The 24,103-nt window shown below is 44.6% G+C and overlaps 1 protein-coding gene across 10 annotated transcripts in view; it reads left to right on the forward strand.

Moving 5' to 3' along the window:
• TRIM2 (tripartite motif containing 2) overlaps positions 1-24,103 on the forward strand; it is a 127,001-nt gene that overhangs the window by 54,764 nt on the left and 48,134 nt on the right. For 4 of the 10 annotated variants that reach the window (XM_018061610.1, XM_018061617.1, XM_018061616.1 and 1 more), the window contains exons 2-3: positions 13,972-14,153; positions 19,233-19,470. In XM_018061610.1, coding sequence (XP_017917099.1) covers positions 13,972-14,153; positions 19,233-19,470 — 420 coding nt within the window. Of the gene's footprint in view, positions 1-3,886; positions 4,403-7,194; positions 7,210-13,968; positions 14,154-19,232; positions 19,471-24,103 lie in introns of those variants that run through there. The other 6 variants (XM_005691166.3, XM_018061613.1, XM_018061611.1 and 3 more) reach the window with 5 other exon arrangements.

Raw genomic sequence — 24,103 nt, forward strand, 5'->3', positions numbered from 1 at the left:
ATCAGGTACGAAGAGTTGCCTTTCCGTAATGGTCTCTGATCCAGCTACTTTCCAGTTCTGAGACAAGCAGAAGCTTTACGTGGTGCTACGTGGCTCATCGCTGGTAGGGCTTCTGTCGCTGGACACCCACCTCCTGGCTGCTTGCTATGTGACAGGCACTGCATAGGGGCTGTGGAGTTAGAGGTAAGAGATGGAGCAGGCAGTAGTTTCCAGCAGAGAATGCTGTGGAGCTCAGGAGCAGCACCCAGTCCACACGGGGATGGGAGGGTCTGGGACTGAAGGAGCCACAGGGAATCCTTCCTAAAGTGCGGCTGTCTTTGTGGATTTCTGGAGGACTTGAAGGAGTTAACCCGGGAGAGGGGTCAGAAGAGCCTGCACGTTCCTCTTCGAACAAATGCTATGTTTCTTACATTGCTGTCAGCAGAGTGAGGGGACAGAGATACTTGTAGGAGACCCTCCCACGTGCTGGGGGATGGCAGGCATCCTGCCTCAGGCACTAAACCTTAGTAGTATCTCCCTACCCCCAGCCCCTAGACACATAATCAATAGGACAGTCAAAAATGCCCCTTCCCATTCCTGAATGCGTACCCCACCACTCCATCAGGGGGATCGGTGCCCTTCCCTATTCTGCTTAAAAACGCACGGTGGCATGACTTACGAACCAGAGTGTGACTGGGGAGGCTACAACAAGGAAAAAAAATGAGGAAGGCAGAGGGTAGATCATAAATGGCCCTATATGCCATCCTAAGAGGTTCATGTTCTAGCAGAGATGCCCTTGATTGGAGATAAGTAGACTACACAAAGGACTTTGAACTGAACCTGACACGTAATACACGGTCAGTAAATTTCCCTTCTCTGTCTCCCAGGGTCCCGCCAAGCCCAGCTCTATTAGCACCTCTCGTGTTCTTACACGTGTACACTGTTTATGCTTCCTGAGTGACCGCAACTGACTGAGGACAGGTAGCGCTCTAACGTCTGTTCAGCTGGGGGGAAACACTGGGGAGGGGTAAGACAGCACCACGAAGTCTGCACGGCATGCCGCAGACTCAGCCCCAAGGATCCTGGGCTCATCGCTGCTCTTGGGGCTTTACCCTCTGGCTGCAGAAGGTCTCTATGCAACTCCAACCCAGAAAGAAACCGTACCAATAGCTATGACCACTAGTCAAGGACTTAACCACTCCCAACTGCAATTATCTGCTTATTCATCTGTTTCCCACTCTGGACTGTGATCTTCCTGAAGGCTGAGCCACCGTTCTGTTCGTCTCTGTATCCTCAGAGCCTGTTCAATGCCTGGCACATGCTAGACATTCAATGATTGAGTGAGTAGGTGAAGCTTCTCTGACTGCAAGCCAGGCAACGAGACCAAGGATCTCTCCCACTTCCTCACCATCCTGTGAGAACAGAGACTCACTCCGAGTGTGTGCCTCACAGTTTGGGTTGAGTGGAGGGGTCAGAAGAAATGACGTCAGAGGGGAGGAGTAGATTTCGATGCATTTGGCTACCGGATTCATCATGGTCAGTAAATTTCATCAGAAACACGAATGAGAGGAGAGTCCTGTCTTAGGAAGTCAGGGACTGTTGTAGAAGATGTAGCTTGGAATGGGATGTGCCTGCCTTTAGTTTCCAGAGTGGATTCTAATTAAATTGTAAACTTCTAGCAAACACCTATATATGAATGTTTATAGCAGCATTATTCACAACAGCCAAAAAGTTGAAACAACTCAAATGTCCATAAACAAAATATCCATCTGCTTATCTGTACAGTGGAATATTTTTCAGCCATATAGAAGAATGAAGTGCTGATACAAGCCACATAGATGAACCTTGGAACTGTTCTGTAAGTGAAGTAAACCACATTATTATATGATCCCATTTATGTTACAGGCCAGAATAAGGAAATCTGCAGGGATAAAAGACTGAAGGCAGGAGAAGGGGACGACAGAGGGCGATTTAGTTGGACGGCATGACCAACTCGATGGACATGAATTGGAGCAAGCTCTGGGAGTTGGTGATCGACAAGCAAGCCTGGTGTGCTGCAGTCCATGGGGTCACAAACAGTCGCACACGACTGAGCGACTGAACTGAACAGATAGAGACAAACAGTAGATTAGTGGTTGCTTAGGACTGTGGGGGATGGGAAGGTAGGGGTAACAGCTAAAGGGTACAGCTTTAAAAACGTATTAAATTAAGGTATAGTTGATTCATAGTGTAGTGTTAGTCTCCAGTGTACTGCAAAGTGATTCAGTTATATTTTTTCCAGATTCTTTTCCATTATACTTCATTACAAGATGTATGCCATACAGTAGGACCTTTAACTATTTTCCATCTGCTACTATATAAAATCATATGTGTATCTGCTAATCTCAGAGCCCTAATTTATCTCTCCTTTGGTACCCATAAGTTTGTTTCCTGTGTCTGTGAGTCTCTTTCTGTTTTGTGAATAAGTTTATCTGTATCATTTTTTAGATTCTATGTGTAAGTGATACCACATGATACTTGTCTTTATCTGGCTTATTTCGCTCAGTATGATCGTCTCTAGGTCCATCCATGTTGCTGCAGAGGATGTTATTTCCTCCCTTTACAGCTGAGCAACGTTCTGCGGTGCATGTATGTGTGTATAGGTTCCACACCTTTCTCCGTTTGCCTGTCAATGGGCGTTTGGGCTGTTTCCGTGTCCTGGCTGTTGTCAGTAGTGCTGCTGTGAACATTGGGGTACATGTATCCTTTCAAACTAGAGTTTTCTCCAGATCAGTGCCCGAAAGCAGGATTGCAGGATCAGATGGCGGCACTGTTTTTAGTTTTTAAGGAGCATCCGTGCTGTGCTCCACGGTGGCTGTACCAGTTGCATTCTCAGCAGCAGTGGAGAGTTGCTTTCTCTTTACTCCCTCTCTTGCATTTATTGTTTGTAGACTTTTAAATGATGAAAACTGTACACTTGAAGTGGGTGAATTGTATAGTATGTGAATTATGTCTCAATAAAGCTGTTAAAAAACAAAACAAAACTTCTAGAGCAGGTGTTAACCTGGGCTTTTGAGAACTGTGTACTATGCCAATTTGGGCATGTGTGTGCATTTTTCTGTGATTTGTCAAGCTCACCAAATTCTTTGCGACCATCCCCTCCTGCCCCTCTGCAGAGCTGAGTGCCCCTTCACCGGGCTTGCTGCAATGCCTGATTACATGGAAAGAATTTAATGAATATTAATGTTATTAAACATGCAAATTCAGTTTTTATCATTTAAATAAAATAATTAGTGTCTACTTTTAAACTAATAACTAACCAAGGAATAGAAAGCAATGCATTTCCCTGCTCCATTGCTATAGAAAGGGAATGATTATGGATTCCATTCTGATATATAGGATTTTTATATTCTAAAGTATTATTTGTAATATGAAGACCTAACTTTTTATGTGGCTTCTTGCTGGTCATTTTTGTTACTAAAGCCTTTTCAGGATCAGTTAAATGATAGAGGAGTTATGTTAATATGTCAAGTTTGACAAAGTTTCTAATGTTTGAGAACGTTGGTGTCATCAGAAAAACAAAAGGTTCTGTTGCCCCCCTGAAATAAATATTGACTTACGTGATTTTTTTCTGAATGATTAGAATGACAAAAAGCAGAGAAATATCATTTGCATGATTTGACTTTGAGGAACTGTATTTTATAGACCCTTTCCTGGGTAAGACCAAGAAGGGAAAAAGTAGAGCCTTATTGAACTGGGCTGTTTTGCATTTAAAAAAAATTTGCATTGGTGTTTCAAGCTAGTTAAAAAATCTAAGGAAATAGATCTTTTTTTTTTTTTCTCCTTACTAAGGGAAGTGAGTTTGTGCTCTCACACTCCACCCAGTCTTCTAAATTCGAACTTTTCCTGCTGAGCTCCCGCGTGCCTAATTTCTTCCTGGGATCTTTCCACAATGCATCCCCTTTCGATTACTTGGCGGCACACCCTCTCTCGGGTTGGTAAGCCTGTCGGCTGCGGGCGCAGGGAGCTGTGCACAGACAGTCCTCCCCCTGGTAACCGTGCAGCCGGTTCTGGCGATGGTGCCGCGGCCCAGCACAGGAGCGTGGAAACAGCTGACTGCTGACTCAGAGGGGAGCGCAAGCCACCCACGAATCTCATTGCAGCTCGCCGCTGCATCCCGATCCCATAATCCCTTGCTTGGTCTGCTGCAGTCTTTTCAACAGACGCTGAGTGAGAAAAAGATGTCCTGGGAGATAAAGGTTGATTGGTTTGAATACCGAAAGGGGTCTCCCACTTGTTCATGACCCAGAAACATCCGTGCCGACTGTCCTGAGCCTTCTCTTGCCTCCTCCATTTTTCTCTTCCTCTCTTCTGTTCATGAGCTGGCACACCACTCCATAGAGCAGAAGATATGCTGGGCTGCTGATGATGGCTGCACTGCATGGTAGGGAATTTTAACCAGTCTCTTTGCATGCTGCTTCCAAACTCCAGTCGTGAGCAGAACTGTGCATTGTTCTTTTGGGTGGCCGCGGGCTGCAGCGCCAGGTGGGGGAAGATGTCTTCTTTGCCTCGTTCGTTAGTCTGTCTGCAGAAATGGGTAGGTCCTCGGTGTTCATACTGCTTAGTCTTAGCCCAGGTGAATAACTAATTCACCCTGCTGCCTCTGTGCTGGTGTTCACCCCTCTCTTCTCTCTAATGGTGACGCTGTGTGCTCTGTAACTGTCAGACAGAGGGAGACCCACTCTGCTTAAACAAAAGCATCAAAGTAGCAAGACTAGGGCGATCATCATGCAAGGTTTTTCTTATCAAGTTTCTGATGTGGTCTAACTGGATCTTCATTGTTACTAGTTTTATTTTAATGTGTATGTCGGCCTATCTTAAATATAGGATTTTTTCCCTCGGTACCCCAGGGTAGAGGAGACCGTGTGATTCGACCCTCCCCCACCGTGTCCTCTGTTAGGGAGCCCTGGGGTTGAGAGCCACAGTTCCCAGTTGCCATTGGAAACCCAGTCATTCGTAATGCATGACTCGCCCCTCTGAATTCTGAATGCCATTGATGATCAGAAAATATGCAGGAGAACATTTGGGGCCTTTTCTGACTTTTTTTTTTTTTTTTTTTTTTTTGCTGCCTTTGAAATAGACTCAAATCTGGGTGGAGTTCAATGGCAGCACTACATAGAAGGCAGGGGGAAATCTTGGGTTGGACCTTAGGTTTGCTTCCTGAAACAGTAGGCATCATTTTTGTATCCAAGAGCTGTTTGTGCAGTGATGCCCCACCCTGCCATTATTCCTTATTGAGGTAGGGGGGCAGGGGATTAGGAGAGCAAGTAGGAAGGCTATTATTTTAAATTAAAAATTGACTGTTAATTAGTAGGTTTCTGAACCCAAAGGTAAAATGGTATTTCTGTCTTAAGAAAAGATGGTTTCACCATCAGCTTCAAGGAACAGGTCCATAGATTCAGAATGAGGCATTTTAAAAATTATTAGTTCACTTCTGTGGTTTAGATCACCTTGCAGCAGTTTTATTCCTCATGAGTAAATTGTGAGTGCTTTTTTGTTCTCGGCTTTGTTTTAATCAGACGGTGTAAGGAAAGCCATTTGTTTGCCCAGATCCTTGAATCGATTTCTTAAGTACTAGGATTCACTCCTGCCCACTGTGAACCTATTTCCCGGTGCCTTTCCGTATTTTTGGACAGATGCTTTAGCAGCATCCTTCCTAACCCACTGTGTTGTTAAATAATGCACGCCCCTCCAGAGGGAGCACACAATGAGAAGTTTCATGTGTGCTGTGGTGGAGAAAGCAGCTTTCTGTTGCAGAGATGTGAATAGCGGCCTTTCCTAAACCTCCAAGTGTTTCTGTCCAATTTTCTCCTGGAAAGACACGAGGGGTTGGCATTGGAAAGGTTAAAACACTGCTGAATTAAAAATGTTCTCTGGTAGAATGTGCTGTTTCAAGAAACAAGAAAACAGCGTATATATAACCCACACATTTTTAAATGGAGAATAAAATCTATATATATTTTCACCATAGTTAATGTTATAATCCTGGGATGACTTATTTTTTTTATTTATATGATAACAAAAGTTGAGTGATTTTGTTGCTTGTGAAAGATGGTTAAAAAAATACTCATTCTTTGTCTTACTAAAGTAAAAATGTCCTTCACTTGGATTTCTTTAGACATTAATTTCTCTAAACCCAGGACTTTCTTTTACCTATCCTTATTAAGTAGAAAAAAATCCTAAATATGTAGCTATTTATTTAACTAAGCTTAATTTTTAAGACTCCCTGGTGCTTTTTTTTCATTACCTCTCTGATAAAACTAAGACTTCAGCCAAATATTTATATGTATTATTGAGATATATAGGAGAGAAATACTTCCAAACTTAAAAAATTGCCACAAATTTTTTTCTGTCATTTTTTTTCTTTTAAAAAATGTGACCGAGTTACTTTAATTGTGGTAAAATTCTCATTTGCACACACCTGTGATTACTTTTCAAAAAAAAAACTAATACCATCTGTGTCCCTTTACTACTTATATAAGAATTTTAGTGTAGATTTATAGGATCTGCTTTCTATTAGGGTTCTTTGAATATTATTATTATGCAGTTTATCAGAATTGACCAGATTGGGCTTCCTCGAAGAATTTGCAGATTCAGACTAGACCAAATACTGAGGAAAAAGAAACCCAATATAATTATTAAAATAACATCATTGGAGGAGATATTCATTCCCGCTTTTTGCATGCCAGCCTCCCCTTTTCTGCTTTACTCACTTCTGCCTTCATATTCTCTATTGAGAATTCCATTCTTCTAAGTGCTTTTATTATTATGATTGGAAACGTATTAGTTTAAGTAAACATTTATTCTAATCAACAGCAGATTTAAATAATATGCTTCCAGGGGAAAAAACGTATTGCTGCTGTATACGCCTGTGTCTTTTGAAGTTCCGATGTAGAATAGATTTCTCTTCTTTCTCTCTAATCTCGCCCACCTCCTGGGGCTTAGGGCCCTGGCTGCCCTCTGCCTTTCCCCAGAATATTCAGCCTCTTTGTGTAGTCCCCAAGGAAAGCAAGGGAAGAGACTTGGCAAGGTGATGGATGTGGGGAGAGGAGACCCCACTCACCCTGACTGTCCCAGGGCACTGTCAGATGACTGTCAATTAGCCTGACCACTTAACACTCCCCATCACACAGACCCAGCCTTCTGGAATTTAGAAAGCCCAAGGCAGACCTTAAGAACTGACTCTGGAAGGTGAGTACTTTCATGAAGAAGGCAATGGCAAGTGTTGGCAAACTAAAGAGGTAGAGGAGACAGGCATAGCTGTCATATCACAGATTGGGGGCTTGGCTTAAAAGTCAGCTTCCATGTGACCAAGCCCAGCAGTCTAAGGGAGCTGTCATGCATCTGACCCTGGGAAGGAGAACCCCCCTGGAAAGCTTGGGCACACGCCTCCCTGGAGACAGAAGGTAAAGCGGATGGCTTCCTGAGGCCCCCTGCCCCGCCTCCACACACACTCGCATTCCTCCCGTCAAGAAAGACACTGCATCTGGCTTTTCTAATTTACAAAATGGCCCATTTGGGATAGAGGCTTGATTGAACTGGAAATAGGTCACCCTGTTTTAATTTCACTGAAGATTGTCCTCTTTTCTTTCCTCCAGTTGAGTCCTCAGTAACAATGCAGATTTCATTGCAAGTGGATAATAATATGCTCATAAATTTGAAAAATTAAAAAAATACCTCGTTTTTTGAATTGTATCTTAATCCGTACCTTGACCTCCAGGTACCACCTGCTCTGGCAGGTAAAAGGTAGTTTACTGTGAGTTTATAGATAATCCCAGTGGTTCAAGAGCTCCTTCCTATAAATGTAAAAGAAGACTTTTAAATTCTTGGGAAGTTGATTTAAGCACATCTACACCATTGTCGTTGGTCCAAGAAAAAAAAAAGGAGCTATATTAATAAAAAAATTCAGTTAAGTTCCACAAAGAGAAGCCATAATCCAGGAATGCCATAAAATTAAACAATGGAAATGGAACCTAGTGCCTTTAGGAAGACATATAATCAAATATGCTGCCGCTTACCCACAAATCACATGTTAAAATTTGATTTTGCAAAGGATTCTTGACCTGTTTCCCAACCATGTTTCTTAGACCAGCCAGACAAGCTTTCACCAATCTCCCTTTCTCCAGAAGACGTTTTCAGTCTGTTTTTCCTCTTCTATCCTCTCTGCCTACTCTTCATCACTCTACCGTCAGCAATAAAGGGTTTGGATAGTTTTCTGATCTCAGTGGTATAATTTGGAGTGGGAGATATGGTTTCAACTTTGGAATTGTGGATGCAGGCATTTTTCTTTCATTCATCTCCTCCTATCAAATTCTTCTTTTCCGCTTGGTTGTAATTTCCACCAAGTTGTAGATTTGAGAAAGCGAATCAGGCAAAATACCAGAGATGATGTGGGCAAGGAAATGCTGGGGCAGGATTTTTCTGTGCCCAAGGATTTCGTTATCTGATGGTTACATTGTTTTTACCCACACAAGCTGGGTTTAGTTGGCAAGTCCCCACTAACATGGAATTTATGTGTCAACCTTCCTAGATTTTTTTTATTTCCATGCATATGTGTCTTTAGTAGTTCTCAATTTCTTTTCCTGCATATGTAAGAGTGTTCACATATGTCACTAAATATTTAGCTTCTGGATCATGGCTTATGTTGCTAATCATTAGACTTATATGGGAAGGCAGGTAACATCTGATTTCAAGTGAAAATGTTCAAATGCCCGGTGATAACCATGCTCTTCGTCTTGTAATTTAGCAAGTGCTGCTCTTTTCTGCTGGGACTGAGTCTGTTCCCATGTTACACTTTCATTCAGTCCACTTACAGAAATGTGTCAAGAGACTCGTAGACTTAGAGAACTAACTTGCTGGGGGAAGGATGGGGAGAAAGGATCGTTAGGGAGTTTGGGATGGACATGTACTCACTGCTATATTTAAAATGGATAACCAGCAAGGACCGACTGTCGAGCACATGGGCCTCTAATCAGTGTTATGTGGCAGCCTGCATGGGAGTGATGGGTACATGCATATGTATAGCTGAGTCCCTTTGCTGTCCACCTGAAACTATCGCAACATCTTAACTGGTTATACCCCAATATGAACTAAAAAGTTTTTCAAAATGTGTGTACTATGTACCAAGCACAGTTCTGGGTGCTGGGACTACTGCAGAGCAACCAGATAAAAATCCCTGCCTTTGTGACTCTTATGTCGTAGTGTGGGGGTGGGGTGGGCAGGAGGCAATATTCGCAATAAATACATCGCACCCTGTATTGGAAAGGGACCAGGGCTAGGGAGAAAAATGGAGCAAGGACGGGGGTACTAAGTGCTAGGAGACTGGGGCAGGTATCAGTTTTAAACAGAGCGGGCAGACTGAGATGGGGATATTAAAGCAAAGACCTGAGTGGGGAGCGAGCCCCGCTGTGAGCAGCACTGCTGGTTTTCCCCTGCAGGGACCCTCAGCTATTCTCCCCACACAAGAGCTCTCACAGCTGGCTCCTGTCGGCACCTCACTGGCGTTGGCTGTTGGTGTGGTTTTAAAATGGCTCGCTCTGCCCTGGCGTCCATATCAGTTCCTCTCTGTCAGCTTCTTGTGAACAGACGCTGCTGGTTCCTGCATCCTGAAGCAAGCTGGCTCCTGCAGAGACAGAGTACAGCCAGGTGTGTTCATGTGTGCCTTGCGGATCCCCAGCCAAAGAGTAGTTCTGTATTCTGATTTTTATTACCATGCTCTTAATTTCTGCTGGTTATGTGTGTAAGAAGGATCTCAGGCAGTTCAGAAACCAAGAAGGGGAAAGGAGAGTAGCTGAGAATCTAGGTAAGTACTTACATGCACACATGCTAAGTCACTTCAGTTATGTCCAACTCTTTGGGACGCTGTGGACTGTAGCCCAGCAGGCTCCTTTGTCCATGGGATTTTTCAGGCGAGAATACTAGAGTGAGTTGTCGTGCCCTCCTCCAGGGGATCTTCCTGACCCAGGGATTGCACCCATGTCTCTCGTGGCTCTGCATTGCAGGCGGATTCTTTCCCCCTGAGCCACCAGGGAAGCCCAGTAAGTACTTACAGCTTTTCTAATCCAAGGAGACCAGGATCTGCAGTTGTGCCCACATGATTTGATGGAGAAAGGCTGTCAGATGTTTCACGGATACTCTTGTGGCATATTCAGATGGTTGGAAGCTTCCCACAGTGCTTACGAATGCATTTTGTGCCTCCGTTTTTCTAAGCACATTCTCCCTCCAGGAGCAGTCAAATTTCTTTCTACTGTGGCTATCCAGTTATATTCAGGGAATGATCATTATCTTGGCAAAGTCTTGGTTTGGAGCTCTTTGGGGGTTGGAGAACTTGTGAGTTGATTCTGGGAGTCCTGAAAATCCAGAAGTCTTCAACAGCTCACTTGTGACAGATTGTGACATTGTCATGATTTTAAATTACTGTTAATGAATAAACTTAATTTACCATATAAATTAACAATACTAACAAAGACTCCCTCTCACCCACTACAATAATTATCATGGAATTAGAGTGAAAATTAGAATGAAAAGTTTTTTATTTCCTCTTTGGAGAATAAAAATGTCTGCTCAGAAAACTTCATTTAGTCAGCATAGCTCATTTGATTAGAACAAATGTTTTTTTTTTTCTTGCCAAAATTGAAAGTTTAAGGTTAAAAAAAGAGTAAAATCCAGTTTGATGTTTTCTTTCTGCTTGCTTCAGTAGTCAACATGACTGATTATTTCAAAGAATATGCTCTTTGGCTTGACTGTGCTTGGTGACGTTATTCTTATTTAGTCTCCATTGACTGTTCCTTGTTTGAAGGATGAAGCATGAAGCATGTCTCACTTCTCTGATTGAACTTATTCTTTGACTAAAGTTTTCCACAGGCAGAAGGCAGGTGGAAGACATGGTGGGTGGGCAAGGACCATTTGATCCTGCTCCATTTCAACATAAACATTTTCAAGAGCTATTCAAAATAAAATTCTTTTTAACTGGCTTTAACTGAAAAGTTTAGTATGGTTTTTTTAATTTTATTAATTAATTTATTTTTATTATTTATTTATTCAAAAAATTTTTAAATATATTTGGCTACGCTGGGTCTTCGTTGCCACACGTGGGATCTTTAGTTGCGGCATGTGGGATCTAGTTCCCTGACCGAGGATTGAACCGGGGTCCCCTGCGTTGAGAGCATAAAATCTTAACCCTTGGGCCGGCAGGGAAGTCGTATTTATTTTTTAATTGAAGAATAATTGCTATACAGAATTTTGTTGTTTCCTGTCAAAACTCAACATGAATCAGCCATATAGTATGACTTAAAATATATATAGTTGGATCACTTGGTGTGTCATGCTTGCTCAGGGCCTAAACCAGTCTTCTGTATTGTCCCAGTGTCGGAGCTGCTGAAGTGAGAAGGCTATAATCTTTGTAAGTCACACACACACACCCCCCCCAGTAAAGTGTTGAACTTGCTTACGATTAGGTAACATTAACTTATCAGATAAGGCAGAAAACTTGAAATCCGAACTTTCTGATTCACTGATTTTACTGGATGACCTTGGACAAGTCATTTAAACCCTCAGCTTTGGTTTCCTTATCTTAAGGCCAGACAAATCCATCCCTTCCCTATTCTTAGAGATATCTTCGTGCTCAGTGGGGATGCAGTCAAAGAAACGTAGATGATGTGCTAACCCTTTGAGCTCCTGAGAAAAGAGCTGCATTTAATCCAGTCAATGGGTATCACTCTCTGCTCTGGTACTTTCATTCTATGAAAGTCTAGCAGATAATGCTGGCTAATTAGATCTGTCCCACCCACGCCGTTTAACTGATGCAGTGAGTTCTGAACAATTGTACAGCAGGTGCTTTTACAAGCCCAATCATGCTCTTTAGAGAACTTACCCAGAAGGCATGGAGCTGGAAAATGGGTATGTCATGTGCGTATCTGTTCTCCAATATATTTCTGCAGGAAAGTTGACGTACTTTTTAAAAAGTTGATGATTTAGTGGAGAGAAAGAAGAAACACCATTTGTACTTGGAAAATAACGTTTCTTTTAGAAAGTGTGAAGTTGTTGATTCTGTGAACACAGGTCCTGGATCAAGTTAAAATGTTGTATGTAAACCAAGTTTCCATAGCACAGCCTTCTGAAAACCCAAGTCTAGGAGAGTTATAGTGGTTTAAAGGGTGAAAAAGTCATGGGTTAAACAATCCATAAGTACTTCCCTGCTTCCCACCTAGGGTCATACATTTTTTTTTGAATAGAGCATTTCTATTGGGATTTGGGGTGGGAGCTGTGGACACCTTGGCAAATATTAGACAATCAGTAAGTGAATTTGAGCTCAGCCTTGGTTCACCCCTGTGGAACAGAAGCCAGAAATTCTTTAAGGTGATAAATGGAGTTGTGTTTTACGTTGTAATTTTTCCCTCCCCTATTCTTTCATAACCCTCTGCTTTCTTTGTTACCCTCTTCCAGTTCTCCTTTGCTGACCTGAACTCTCACATTTTAAAACCTCTGGATTAACTCATTTCACCTGTCCCTCAGATACCCACACACGAACACCAACAGACATTACTTAAAATAATAGAGATTGCCTCTAGCCTTTGTCCCTGCTTCGTGACAAATACATATTAGTATGAAGCCTATAAACCTTTAGTTGTAAAGAAAATGCTCTGAACTACATACAAAGTTTTTATTGAAAACTTCTAATCATTCCATTCCTGCATATTAATAATATATAGGGAAGGAACCATTTTTCTTCTATACACTTAAGTTCATACCTGAAGCCTGTGAATTAACGTGGCAAAAGACAGATATCAGAAGAAAAAGATATACACATTTTATTGATATTTCATTTTTTTCAAGATAAAATGTTTTCTTGAACTTTATCTATTTAATATTTTAAATTTTACATTGATAGGAGCTTCACAGACTAGAAGAGGCAGTTAGACCCAAGAGCTTATATACTATTTCAGTAAAGAACCACAAATTATGGGGAATTGACTAGACAAAGGAAAAGTTTGGACTGCTAGGGACAGTAAATTGTGGGAAGGTGACCGGGATTATACGGCGGATAAGAGTTGTTTAGTCACGTCTGTTGTGCAGGCTCCACTCTGGTGATTAAGAGTCTTCCTCTCTTCCTGGTGTTGAAGATAGCAGGCACCTTTACAAATGGGAATGGGTGCCCTGCCTTTGTAGACAGATGGCAGACAGAGAGCTCTTCTTCATCTGCTATTTGTCAATTGACTCCAGCTCAAAATAATCCTTACGTCAGAGTGGCTTATTTGGAGGTGGCATTATTTTGACCCCCTTCAAGTATAATAATTGAGAAAATACATTCTATCCTAATAAGACTATTCTATTTAATATAGACTATAATAGACTATATTTTAATAAGACTATAAATATATATTCAGATAGAGTCGAGGCTAAAGACGTGGACAGGCAGAGCTATGTAAGTATCTATCCCTTCAGCTGCCCCTGCTTTGAAATCCAGCAAGATACTTCTTTTTTTTTCTTGTAGCAATTTAATTTTTAATTCAATTTTTAAAGCTTACTTTCCATGTACAGCGATTACAAAATATTGACTCCATTTCCCATGTTGTACAGTACATCCTTGAGCCTGTCTTTCCCCCAGTGGTTTGTACTCTCCACTTCCCCACCGCTGTATCAATATGTTCCGCCAGCCTCTCCCCTCACTGGTAACCACTGGTTTGTTCTCCATATCTGTGAGTCTCCCAGCAAGCTACCTTATTCTAAGTTTTTTTTTGTTTGGCTGGTGGACATATGATTATTTTATTGATTTACAAAACGGGCCCCTCACTGTACACCCTCTGTAACACTGCCAGTTGGTTACGCTGGGGTCACGACATGGAATCCTACCCATCTTCAGAGCGCAGTGCCCCTAGCAAATGAAGCGATGATTGATTTGTGTTTGCAGATTATTACATGTGTTTCCGTTTTGGTCTTTCTGTCTGACAGCAGCAGCGTGCAGGGTCAAAGACAGCCGGCCCCCCATGTCAGTGGTCTAGGATGGCCAGTGAAGCCACCAGCATCCCAAGTCCTGTGGTGCGCCAGATTGACAAGCAGTTTCTGATTTGCAGTATATGCCTGGAAAGGTACAAGAATCCCAAGGTCCTCCCCTGTCTGCACACTTTCTGCGAGAGGTAAGCCTCTGTGCTCGGAGAAGGGGGTTTCACAGACGGACTTTCTGCAACCTGCCAAGGGTGCTGTCCAGAATTCTTCAGTTACCTATGGGAGATGATAAGTCTTTTGTGCTTCTGATAGACATCTAGAAACGTAACCATGAGTTGCAAAGAATTTACTTTCAAGGAACTACAAGCGGGAGGAAGCAATCCAATAGCTACTGATTTATTTCCGCGGGAGATGGAGCATTACATATTTTAAGATTCAGGTTTTTAAAACTTTTCCCTTTGTTCTTTGTGAAACCATTTTTGCCCTCATAGAGAATCTTTGATGAGGGCCAATTAAAAGTCTTCCCAGGTGCTCAGATGGTAAAGAATCTGTCCGCAGTTCAGGGGAAACCTGGGTTTGATCCCTTAGTTGGGAAGATCCCCTAGAGAAGGGAATGGCAACACTCTCCAGTATTCTTGCCAGAGAATTCCATGGACAGAGGAACCTGGTGGGCTACAGTCCATGGGGGTCGCAAAGAGTCAGACACAACTGAGTGAAGAGTTTATATTTACATAATTAAAAATGTATCATTTTCTCCAGCATAACAAATCAAGTAATATACATGCATATATGAGGGGTTAGTTCAAAGGAGGGAGTTTCCTTCCAGAGATACTTCAGAAGACACATACTAATGGTGTATTTGAACGTGATAATGTTTCACATGAAGAAATATGTGTGTGTGTGTGTGTGTGAAATAACTGTGAATTACCTGAACATTCTTTTTTGAATAGTTTTTTCCACTGAGTTAACCAGTTTTCAAAATATGCTTTTACCCTCATGTTCAACTTACCCCATCAGCAATTAGGCATAAAAAATGTTGTTGGTAATTTAACATGGTTAAAATTTTCTACCTCCTATCGTAGAACAAAAATTGCTGTTTTCAGTGACTTCAAATCAATGCTAATTACATTTGCCATCCAGTTTAATGTACACTTGTCTCCCTGAACATGCTTGGAGTTGATTTCCTTTGGAAAGTCTCGATTACAGTAGGATGGCCACACCCTTGGTGGTGACGGATGGATGAGAAAGTGGATTTGTTACTGCTGGTTGTGGTGTTCTGTTTTGCTTTCTTTGTTTGGGTTGTTGTGTGTGTGTGTGTGTGTGTGCGTGCATGTAACACAAGTGCATGTATAGTTTTTTGTTTGTTTTAAGCGGTGGTATATAGGGCACTGATACTTTGCACTTTATTCATAATTTTATAATTATGAACATAATTACAAGTACTGAGTACTTTGTAATTCATAGTCCAAAATGGCAACAAGGAGAGTGATTTTTCTCCCTGACTCAATGGACATGGCTAAAACATGACTACCAGCTAACTGTGCACATGTCCCTGGACTCACATGGGGAGGTCATATTTGATATTCAGGAATCGATACAGCTGGGCACTCTTACGCTCACTGCTGAGACCCACTTGGCTTGAGCCTGGCAGGGCCGCCAGGGTTCGGTGCCTGCTCAGGCTAGCGTCTGCCTGCCATTCCCTTGCTCTGACCGGCGAGCAGCAGCACTTCCAGACTGCCCTGGCTGTTCCTCTTGCACTCTCTCTCAAGTCTAGCCTAGGCCACTTCCACCCCACATCCAGTAGCTGGTGCTGGAGGTTTTCAAGAGCCAGACAAAGCAAGTCCCTAGGGAATGCCACGTGAAAGTTGTTCGAGCATCATGTGCACTAAACTGATTTCCTTTGCAAGGTGTTGGCAACTTTCCTTAATGAGAACATTTTACGTAGAGACAGAAATTCACGGCTTGTCTCGCTGCCAGAGGAGAGGAAGACCCAGGACCATTGTCTCCACCTCCTGCTGGGCACAAACACTGGCTGCTCGGTGGACAGCCACTCTCTTATTCTCATTTCTTCCAGAGTGCCATCCGTGGGGCTTGGAGAATGCAGACACAGTCCCTGGCTTTATGAAGCTTCCAGCCAAGAGAAGCAACCAGTCATTAGCCACCTATTCACTCAGATTAAGAGGAAATTAAACCAGTCACAACGGCCACGTACCTGAAGTACACAGGCAACCGTATAATAGGAAATGTGGCTCTAATGCAGAAGGCTTCCCTGCAGAAGCGATGATTAGGCAGAATCCCAAGGATGAAGAAAAATTAGTTTAGCAAAGCGGAGTAAGCAGAAGAAAAGAATGGACGGAGGAGCCTGGTAGGCCGTGGTCCATGGGGTCGTGAAGAGTCGGACACGACTGAGCAACTTCCCTTTCACTTTTCACTTTCATGCATTGGAGAAGGAAATGGCGACCCACTGCAGTGTTCTTGCCTGGAGAACCCCAGGGACGGGGGAGCCTGGTGGGCTGCCGTCTATGGGGTCGCACAGAGTCGGACACGACTGAAGCGACTTAGCAGAGCAGAGGTGTAGAGTGAGAGGGACCATGACACCTTTGGAAGAACTTTAATAAGCCTCGGGTGACAGATGTGCAGCAAATTAGAGGGAGACAGAAAAATGCAGAAGCAGGCCACACAGGTGCACAGCACACATCGTCACGTGTGGATTCTTGTCTCGGCTGTAAGAACAGTGGAAGCCACGGAAGGGTTTCATCTTAGATATGAGGGGAGGAGGTTAAACTTTACATTTGGGGAAGACCACTCTGGTTAGAATATGGAGAGGGATGAGGGGGATACAAGGAAGATGACAGTATTCCAGGGGTAGCATGACTGCAGAAATCTAAGCAAGGCTGGTGTGATACGGATGGAGAGACCTGGGAAGCCTGGAAAGATACTTTCAGGCTTCGGTGACGGGTTGGACATGAACAGTGAAGACCAGTAAGGGAATGCTTACTGTTTTAAGAACCACTCCTGGTTTGGGTTTGCTTAGATGAAAGGATGGAGATGCAGTTTACTGCTAAGAAGGAGGACAAAGAGTGTGGGAAGATCATGCATTTGGTTCTGGCCACGTGGGGTTTTAGGACCTGTGAGATCTCTAAGAAGAGATGCGAGAGAGCAGCTGGTGCACGGGTATGGGGCTCAGAGGGGGCGTCCATGCGAGGAAACGTGCATGTGAGAGTGTTGCGCTTGTTGTTATGTAGTATAATGCCCCAGGGAGAGAAGAGGGCTTACGGTAAGCCTTGATGAAGTCCAGAGCATACTGACTCTCAGCAGGAGAGAGAGAGCAGGCAGAAGGAGAGCCAGGTGAGTGTGGTATCATAAGGCAAGGACAGATGAAAAAGGAGTCGGGAGCGGGGAGCGGACAAGCTTGATGAATGGCAGAATGGAAAGATGTGTGTTAGATTTCAGTGTTGCTGGTGACCTTAGCAGAAGCTACTTCATCCCTGATGTTGACTCAGTGCTGTCTACGTGTGTGACATGTGTGCGTGCGTGTTAAGGCACTGCAGTCATATCCATGCTGTCTACGTGTGTGACATGTGTGCATGCGTGTTAAGGCACTGCAGTCATATCTGACTCTGCAACCTCACAGACTGGAGCTCGCCAGGCTCCTCAGTCCATGGGATTCTCCAGGCAAGAGTCCTGGAGTGGGTTGCCATTTCCTCCTCCGGGGGATCTTCCCAATCCAGGGATGAACCCACATCCTTATGTCTTATTGGCAGGCAGGTTCTTTATCGCTTGGGCCTCCTGGGAATCCCTGTGCAACATAGGGAAAGTCAATTAACCTTGATGTCAGTTTTCCCATCTGCAAAATGAGAGAAATGGGGAGAAATAAGAGGTTTTCAAATTCTATTTGTCATAGAAGCTGGGAAACATTGTAGTTATGGCATGCTTAGATTCTGGTGCCAAATCGCCTGGGTTTGGACATCTAAGTCCCTTGGGCAAGTAGCCTACCCTCTCTCTGCCTGTGTTTCTTCATACATTTGAAAGCGATCACAGGATCGTTGGAAGTACAGTTGACCCTCAAACAACACATGAACTGCATGAGTTTATCATTTGCAGATTGTTTTCAGTAGTTAATAGTAGTTAATACTACAGAATGACAAGATCTGCAGATGGTTGAATCTGTAGGTGTAAACCCTGGATGTGTAGGAACTGGCTAATTGAAGGGCTGGCTCTGAGTCATGGGTGGATTTTTGGATTTTCCACTGCACCGGGGGTCAGTTCCCTTAACTTCCACATTGTGCAAGGGCCCGCTATTCTTTATATTTAGTGAGAAGTGTGTGGGTCCGTCATTATTAATGTGGCGTAGCTCAGTCAGTAAAGCTTCTGCCTGCATTGCAGGAGACCTGGTTTCATTCCTGGGTGGGGAAGTTCCCCTGGAGAAGGGAATGGCAACCCACTCCAGTATTCTTGCCTGGAGAATCCCATGGACGGAGGAGCCTGGTGGGCTCCTGGCAGGTTCCTGGGATCACAAGAGTTGGACACGACTTGGTGCTCTCTTTCTTTCTTTCTTTGCTGATTAAGTGAATGAAATTGATGGCTCTTAAGGAGAGGTAAGAAGAGATGGTGTGTCCCATCCCCATTGCAAACAAAGCGTTTCCACTTCGATGTGGTTTTAATATCTGCAGTCTGCTTATGATCTCGTGTGTACAGAGTTTCAATGCTAACAAGAACAAAAAGTTACATGTTTCTCCCAATTTGTGTAAAATTCCACAAATTCGTGAATGCCATACCAGCTACTCTAGGCCAATGCTTCTTAACCTCAAATGGGCATACAGATTGCCTGGGAGTCTGATTCATCAGACGTGGAGTGGGCCCTGTGAGTTGGAGTCCGCATTTTTTCCAAGCTCCCTGGTGAGGCCAGTGATGCTCACCATGGACCATACTTTGCTTGTGTGGCAAAGCTCTTGGAAACAGTACCAAACTAAACTAAACTAAACTGAAGTTGCTCAGTCATGTCTGACTCTTTGTGACCCCATGGACTGTAGCCTACCAGGCTCCTCTGTCTGTGGGATTTCCCAGGCAAGAGTACTGGAGTCAATGAGATTTTTTTCTTGAGCATCATTTGTCCAGATGGCTGACCAGTCGAATGTAATGTGACCTATTGACTTCAGAAATGCACTTTTTCTAGCGAAGGAGACCACAAGGAAAGTTTATGCAGAGCAGCTTTGTACCTACTGCAGGAGCCCTACTATGCTGACAGCGCTGCTTCTGTTCCTGGACAGGTGCCTGCAGAACTACATTCCCGCCCACAGCTTAACCCTCTCCTGCCCGGTGTGCCGCCAGACCTCCATCCTGCCCGAGAAGGGGGTGGCCGCGCTCCAGAACAACTTCTTCATCACGAACCTGATGGACGTGCTGCAGCGATCTCCAGGCAGCAGCGCTGAGGAGTCCTCCATTCTGGAGACCGTCACCGCCGTGGCTGCAGGGAAGCCTCTGTCATGCCCAAACCACGATGGGAACGTAAGTGAGGCCCTGCGGGCGCAGTCCTGGCGGAGGGGCTGCTTGACCCGGGAGGCTTGGGGCAGTCAGAGGGTATCAACTCTGAAACAGGACTCCACCTGGAAAAGGAGTGGTTAACGACGCCTTTACCATCCTCAGATTATTTTGCCTGCTTCTTTCTCTGACCAAATTTATGTAAATAATAAAATCAATCTTCATTGTGCCCACTTTGCGCTAATTGTTGGTTTCCCCACGAGGGCAAACTCACACCCATTTGCCAGCTGGGCATACTTTGACCCACAGAAACGTCTGCGTTATAAATTATGGATAGAGATTAAATAGTAGAAAAGTTCTGCAAACTGAGAATGGTTATTAGAATGTTACAGTGTTTTATTTTTCTTGTGAGGGAAATTTTTCTCATGTTCCATTAGATCCTGTTACTTCATCATAAATAATCTGAAGTTATGTGAATCCCTGATAAGAGATTATAGAATGGAGTCCGGACTGTGTCCTGCTACCAGCAAGCACAGCAACTGTTACATATTCAGGAGGACCTGTGTGTTCCATCAAGAGAGGAGTCCTAGGAGCGGTGTAGCCTGAAGAGGCAGCATTGCACAGCAGCTCACAGCCAGCTGATTCAAATCCTGCCCTGCAACCCATTTCCTATGTCAGCTTTGGCAAAGCTTTGACAGATTTACTAAGCTCTCTGTTCCACTTCCTCACTGGTAGAAAGAAAGTAATAAAGAAAAAATACAAAAAAACAAAAAACAAAAAAAAGAAAAAGAAAAAATACTATTACTACCATACAGGATTAAGTAGAGAATTAAATATTTAAGTTGTAGAAAATAGTAAGCTCTCGATAAATATTAGCTATTAATATTATTTCTAATTAATGATGGCTTCCCTGGTGACTCAGACAGTAAAGGGTAAAGAATCTGCCTGAGATGTAGCAGATGTGGATTCAGTCCCTGGGTTGGGAAGATCCCCTGGAGAAGGGAATAGCAACCCACTCCAGTATTCTGGCCTGGAAAATTGCACGGCCGGAGGAGTCTGGCAGACTGCAGTCCATGGGGTCACAAAGAGTCAGACACCACTGAGCAACTAACCCACATACACAATGACTTGTTTCACTTTTCAAAAACACAGTGACCACTTCAAAAGTGTGTGAAACTGGGACTTCCATGGCAGTCAAACGGCTAAGACTCTGAGCGCCCAGTGCCGAGGGCTCCGGGTGCAACTCATGGTCCCACGTGCTACGACTGAAAAACAAGATTGCCCACGCTGCAACAGAGATGGCGCTCCCAAGTGCCGCAGCTAAGCCCTGGGGCAGCCAAACAAATGAATACGTAGATAGATAAGTTGTCTTTAGAGTGGTTCAAACTGCAGCGGAGGCAACAGAGGCTGTTAGCAAAGCAACCACTATGAGCCATAGCTAATAACTGTTCGTTTCCCTCTCACACCGCTCTCTTCCCGCCGGGCCTCAGTCTCTCTGGCCTCCTAGAACCTGCCGAGTGGCTTCCCACCTCTGACCCTTTACGCCTGGAATGCTCTTTGCCCCGCCTGTGTGGCCAGCTTATCCTCACCCTCTGCGCCTCAGCTCAAGCCCTCCGCCACGGAGCAGTCCTGTCTAGCCCACCACCTGAGGCAGACCGCGTCTGACTCCCAGCTGCCCGCCAGCTCGCCTCTGTCTTGGTTTCCCTCATGACATTCTCAGCGTCCTGCCTGCCTCCATCTGTGTGTTTGCTGGCTCTCCTTAGAGAGTGAGCTTCCAGAGGGAGAGGCCGTGTTGCTCATCACACTGCTGGCAGTGAGCACAGCGCCTTACGCGTGAAAATGTACGTATCGAAAGAGCCCAGCCAGATGAGGAAAGCAAAGGCTACTTACTCAGCATGAGCTGAAACAAAGAGCAGGACCATCACGCGTGTTCTGTCAGAGCCAGGCAGACGAGCGGGGAGGCTCTCTGTGGAAAAGGCGGAGGCTTCCCGTATGCCCTATGGGGAGTGGCTCGCTGGAGAGGCGGGAGGAGGGCTAATGAGAAGGGGCCACTCTGTGCGCCTGCTCCATCTGACTTTCTCTGCTTGGTCCTAAGTTGAAGGCAGAGACAAAAATTACAGAAGCTGTCTGTTACAGCTCCTAGCCTTTGAGGGCCAGTTGTTGCAGAAGTTATCTTTTAGCTTTTGGGATTATTACCAGAGAAGCAGCGTGACTAATAGAAGCCTGGCTTCCTGGGTTGTTTTCTTGAGGATACAGGGGTTGGTGTGGGTAGTTTCCTTGTGGATACAAGGGTTGGTCTGAGGTGTTTCCTTGTGGATACAGGGATTGGTGTGTGTTGTGTCCTTGAGGATACAGGGATAGGTGTGTGTTGTTTCCCTGTGGATACAAGGGTTGGGGTGGGTTGTTGCCTTGAGGATACAGGAATTGGTGTGGGTTGTTTCCTTGTGGATACAAGGGTTGGTCTGAGGTGTTTCCTTGTGGATACAGGGGTTGGTGTGGGTTGTTTCCCTGTGGATACAAGGGTTGGGGTGGGTTGTTGCCTTGAGGATACAGGGGTTGGTGTGGGTTGTTTCCTTGAGGATACAGGTGTTGGTGTGGGTTATTTCCTTGAGGATATAAGGGGTGCTGTAGGTTGTTTCCTTGTGGATGGATACAGGGATGGTGTGAGATGTTTCCTTGTGGATACAGGGGTTGGTGTGGGTTGTTTCCTTGAGGATACTGGGGTTGGTGTGAGTTGTTTCCTTGAGGATACAGGGGTTGGTGTGAGGTGTTTCCTTGTGGATACAAGGGTTGGTGTGGGCTGTTTTCTTGTGGATACAGGGGTTGGTGTGAGTTATTTCCTTGAGGATACAGGGGTTGCTGTAGGTTGTTTCCTTGAGGATACAGGGGTTGGTGTGGGTTGTCTCCTTGTGGATACAGGGGTTAGTGTGGGTTGTTCCCTTGTAGATACAAGGGCTGGTCTGAGGTATTTCCTTGAGGATACAGGGGTTGGTGTGGGTTGTTTCCTTGTGGATGGATCCAGGGATAGTGTGAGGTGTTTCCTTGTGGATACAGGGGTTGGTGTGTGTTGTTTCCTTGAGGATACAGTGGTTGGTGTGGGTTGTTTCCTTGACGATACAGGGGTTGGTGTGGGTGTTTCCTTGAGGATACAGACGTTGGTGTGGGTTGTCTCCTTGGAGATGCAGGGGTTGGTGTGGGTTGTTTCCTTGACGATACAGGGGTTGATGTGGGTTGTTTCCTTTAGGATACAGGCATTGGTGTGGGTTGTTTTCTTGAGGATACAGGGGTTGGTGTGGGTTGTTTCCTTGAGGATACAGGTGTTGGTGTGGGTTATTTCCTTGAGGATACAGGGGTTGGTGTGGGTTGTTTCCTTGTGGATGGATCCAGGGATAGTGTGAGGTGTTTCCTTGTGGATACAGGGGTTGGTGTGGGTTGTTTCCTTGAGGATATAGGGGTTGGTGTGGGTTGTTTCCCTGTGGACACAGGGGTTGGTGTGGGTTGTTTCCTTGAGGATACAGGGATTGGTGTGGGTTGTTTTCTTGAGGATACAGGGGTTGGTGTGTGTTGTTTCCTTGAGGATACAGTGGTTGGTGTGGGTTGTTTCCTTGACGATACAGGGGTTGCTGTGGGTGTTTCCTTGAGGATACAGACGTTGGTGTGGGTTGTCTCCTTGGAGATGCAGGGGTTGGTGTGGGTTGTTTCCTTGACGATACAGGGGTTGATGTGGGTTGTTTCCTTTAGGATACAGGCATTGGTGTGGGTTGTTTCCTTTAGGATACAGGCATTGGTGTGGGTTGTTTTCTTGAGGATACAGGGGTTGGTGTGGGTTGTTTCCTTGTGGAATCAGGGGTTGGTGTAGGTTGTTTCCTTGAGGATAGAGGGGTTGGTGTAGGTTGTTTCCTTGAGGATACAGGGGTTGGTGTGGGTTGTTTCCTTGTGGAATCGGGTTGGTGTGGGTTGTTTCCTTGAAGATACAGGGGTTGGTGTGGGTTGTTTCCTTGACGATACAGGGGTTGATGTGGGTTGTTTCCTTTAGGATACAGGCATTGGTGTGGGTTGTTTCCTTGATGATGTAGGGGTTGGTGTGGGTTGTTTTCTTGAGGACACAGGGGTTGGTGTGGGTTGTTTCCTTGTGGAATCAGGGGTTGGTGTGGGTTGTTTCCTTGAAGATACAGGGGTTGGTGTGGGTTGTTTCCTTGACGATACAGGGGTTGATGTGGGTTGTTTCCTTTAGGATACAGGCATTGGTGTGGGTTGTTTCTTTGATGATGCAGGGGTTGGTGTGGGTTGTTTTCTTGAGGATGCAGGGGTTGGTGTGGGTTGTTTCCTGTGGATACAGGGGTTGGTGAGTGTTGTTTCCTTGTGGATACAGGGGTTGGTGTGGGTTGTTTTCTTGAGGATACAGGGGTTGGTGTGGGTTGTTTCCTTGTGGATACAGGGGTTGGTGTGGGTTGTTTTCTTGAGGATACAGGGGTTGGTGTGGGTTGTTTCCTTGTGGATACAGGGGTTGGTGTGTGTTGTTTTCTTGAGGATACAGGGGTTGGTGTAGGTTGTTTCCTTGTGGATACAGGGGTTGGTGTGGGTTGTTTTTTTGGAGATGCAGGGGTTGGTGTGGGTTGTTTCCTTGAGGATACAGGCGTTGGTGTGGGTTGTTTCCTGT

This window comes from Capra hircus, chromosome 17, assembly GCF_001704415.2.
Source record: "Capra hircus breed San Clemente chromosome 17, ASM170441v1, whole genome shotgun sequence".
Classification (NCBI taxonomy): Eukaryota; Metazoa; Chordata; class Mammalia; order Artiodactyla; family Bovidae; genus Capra; species Capra hircus.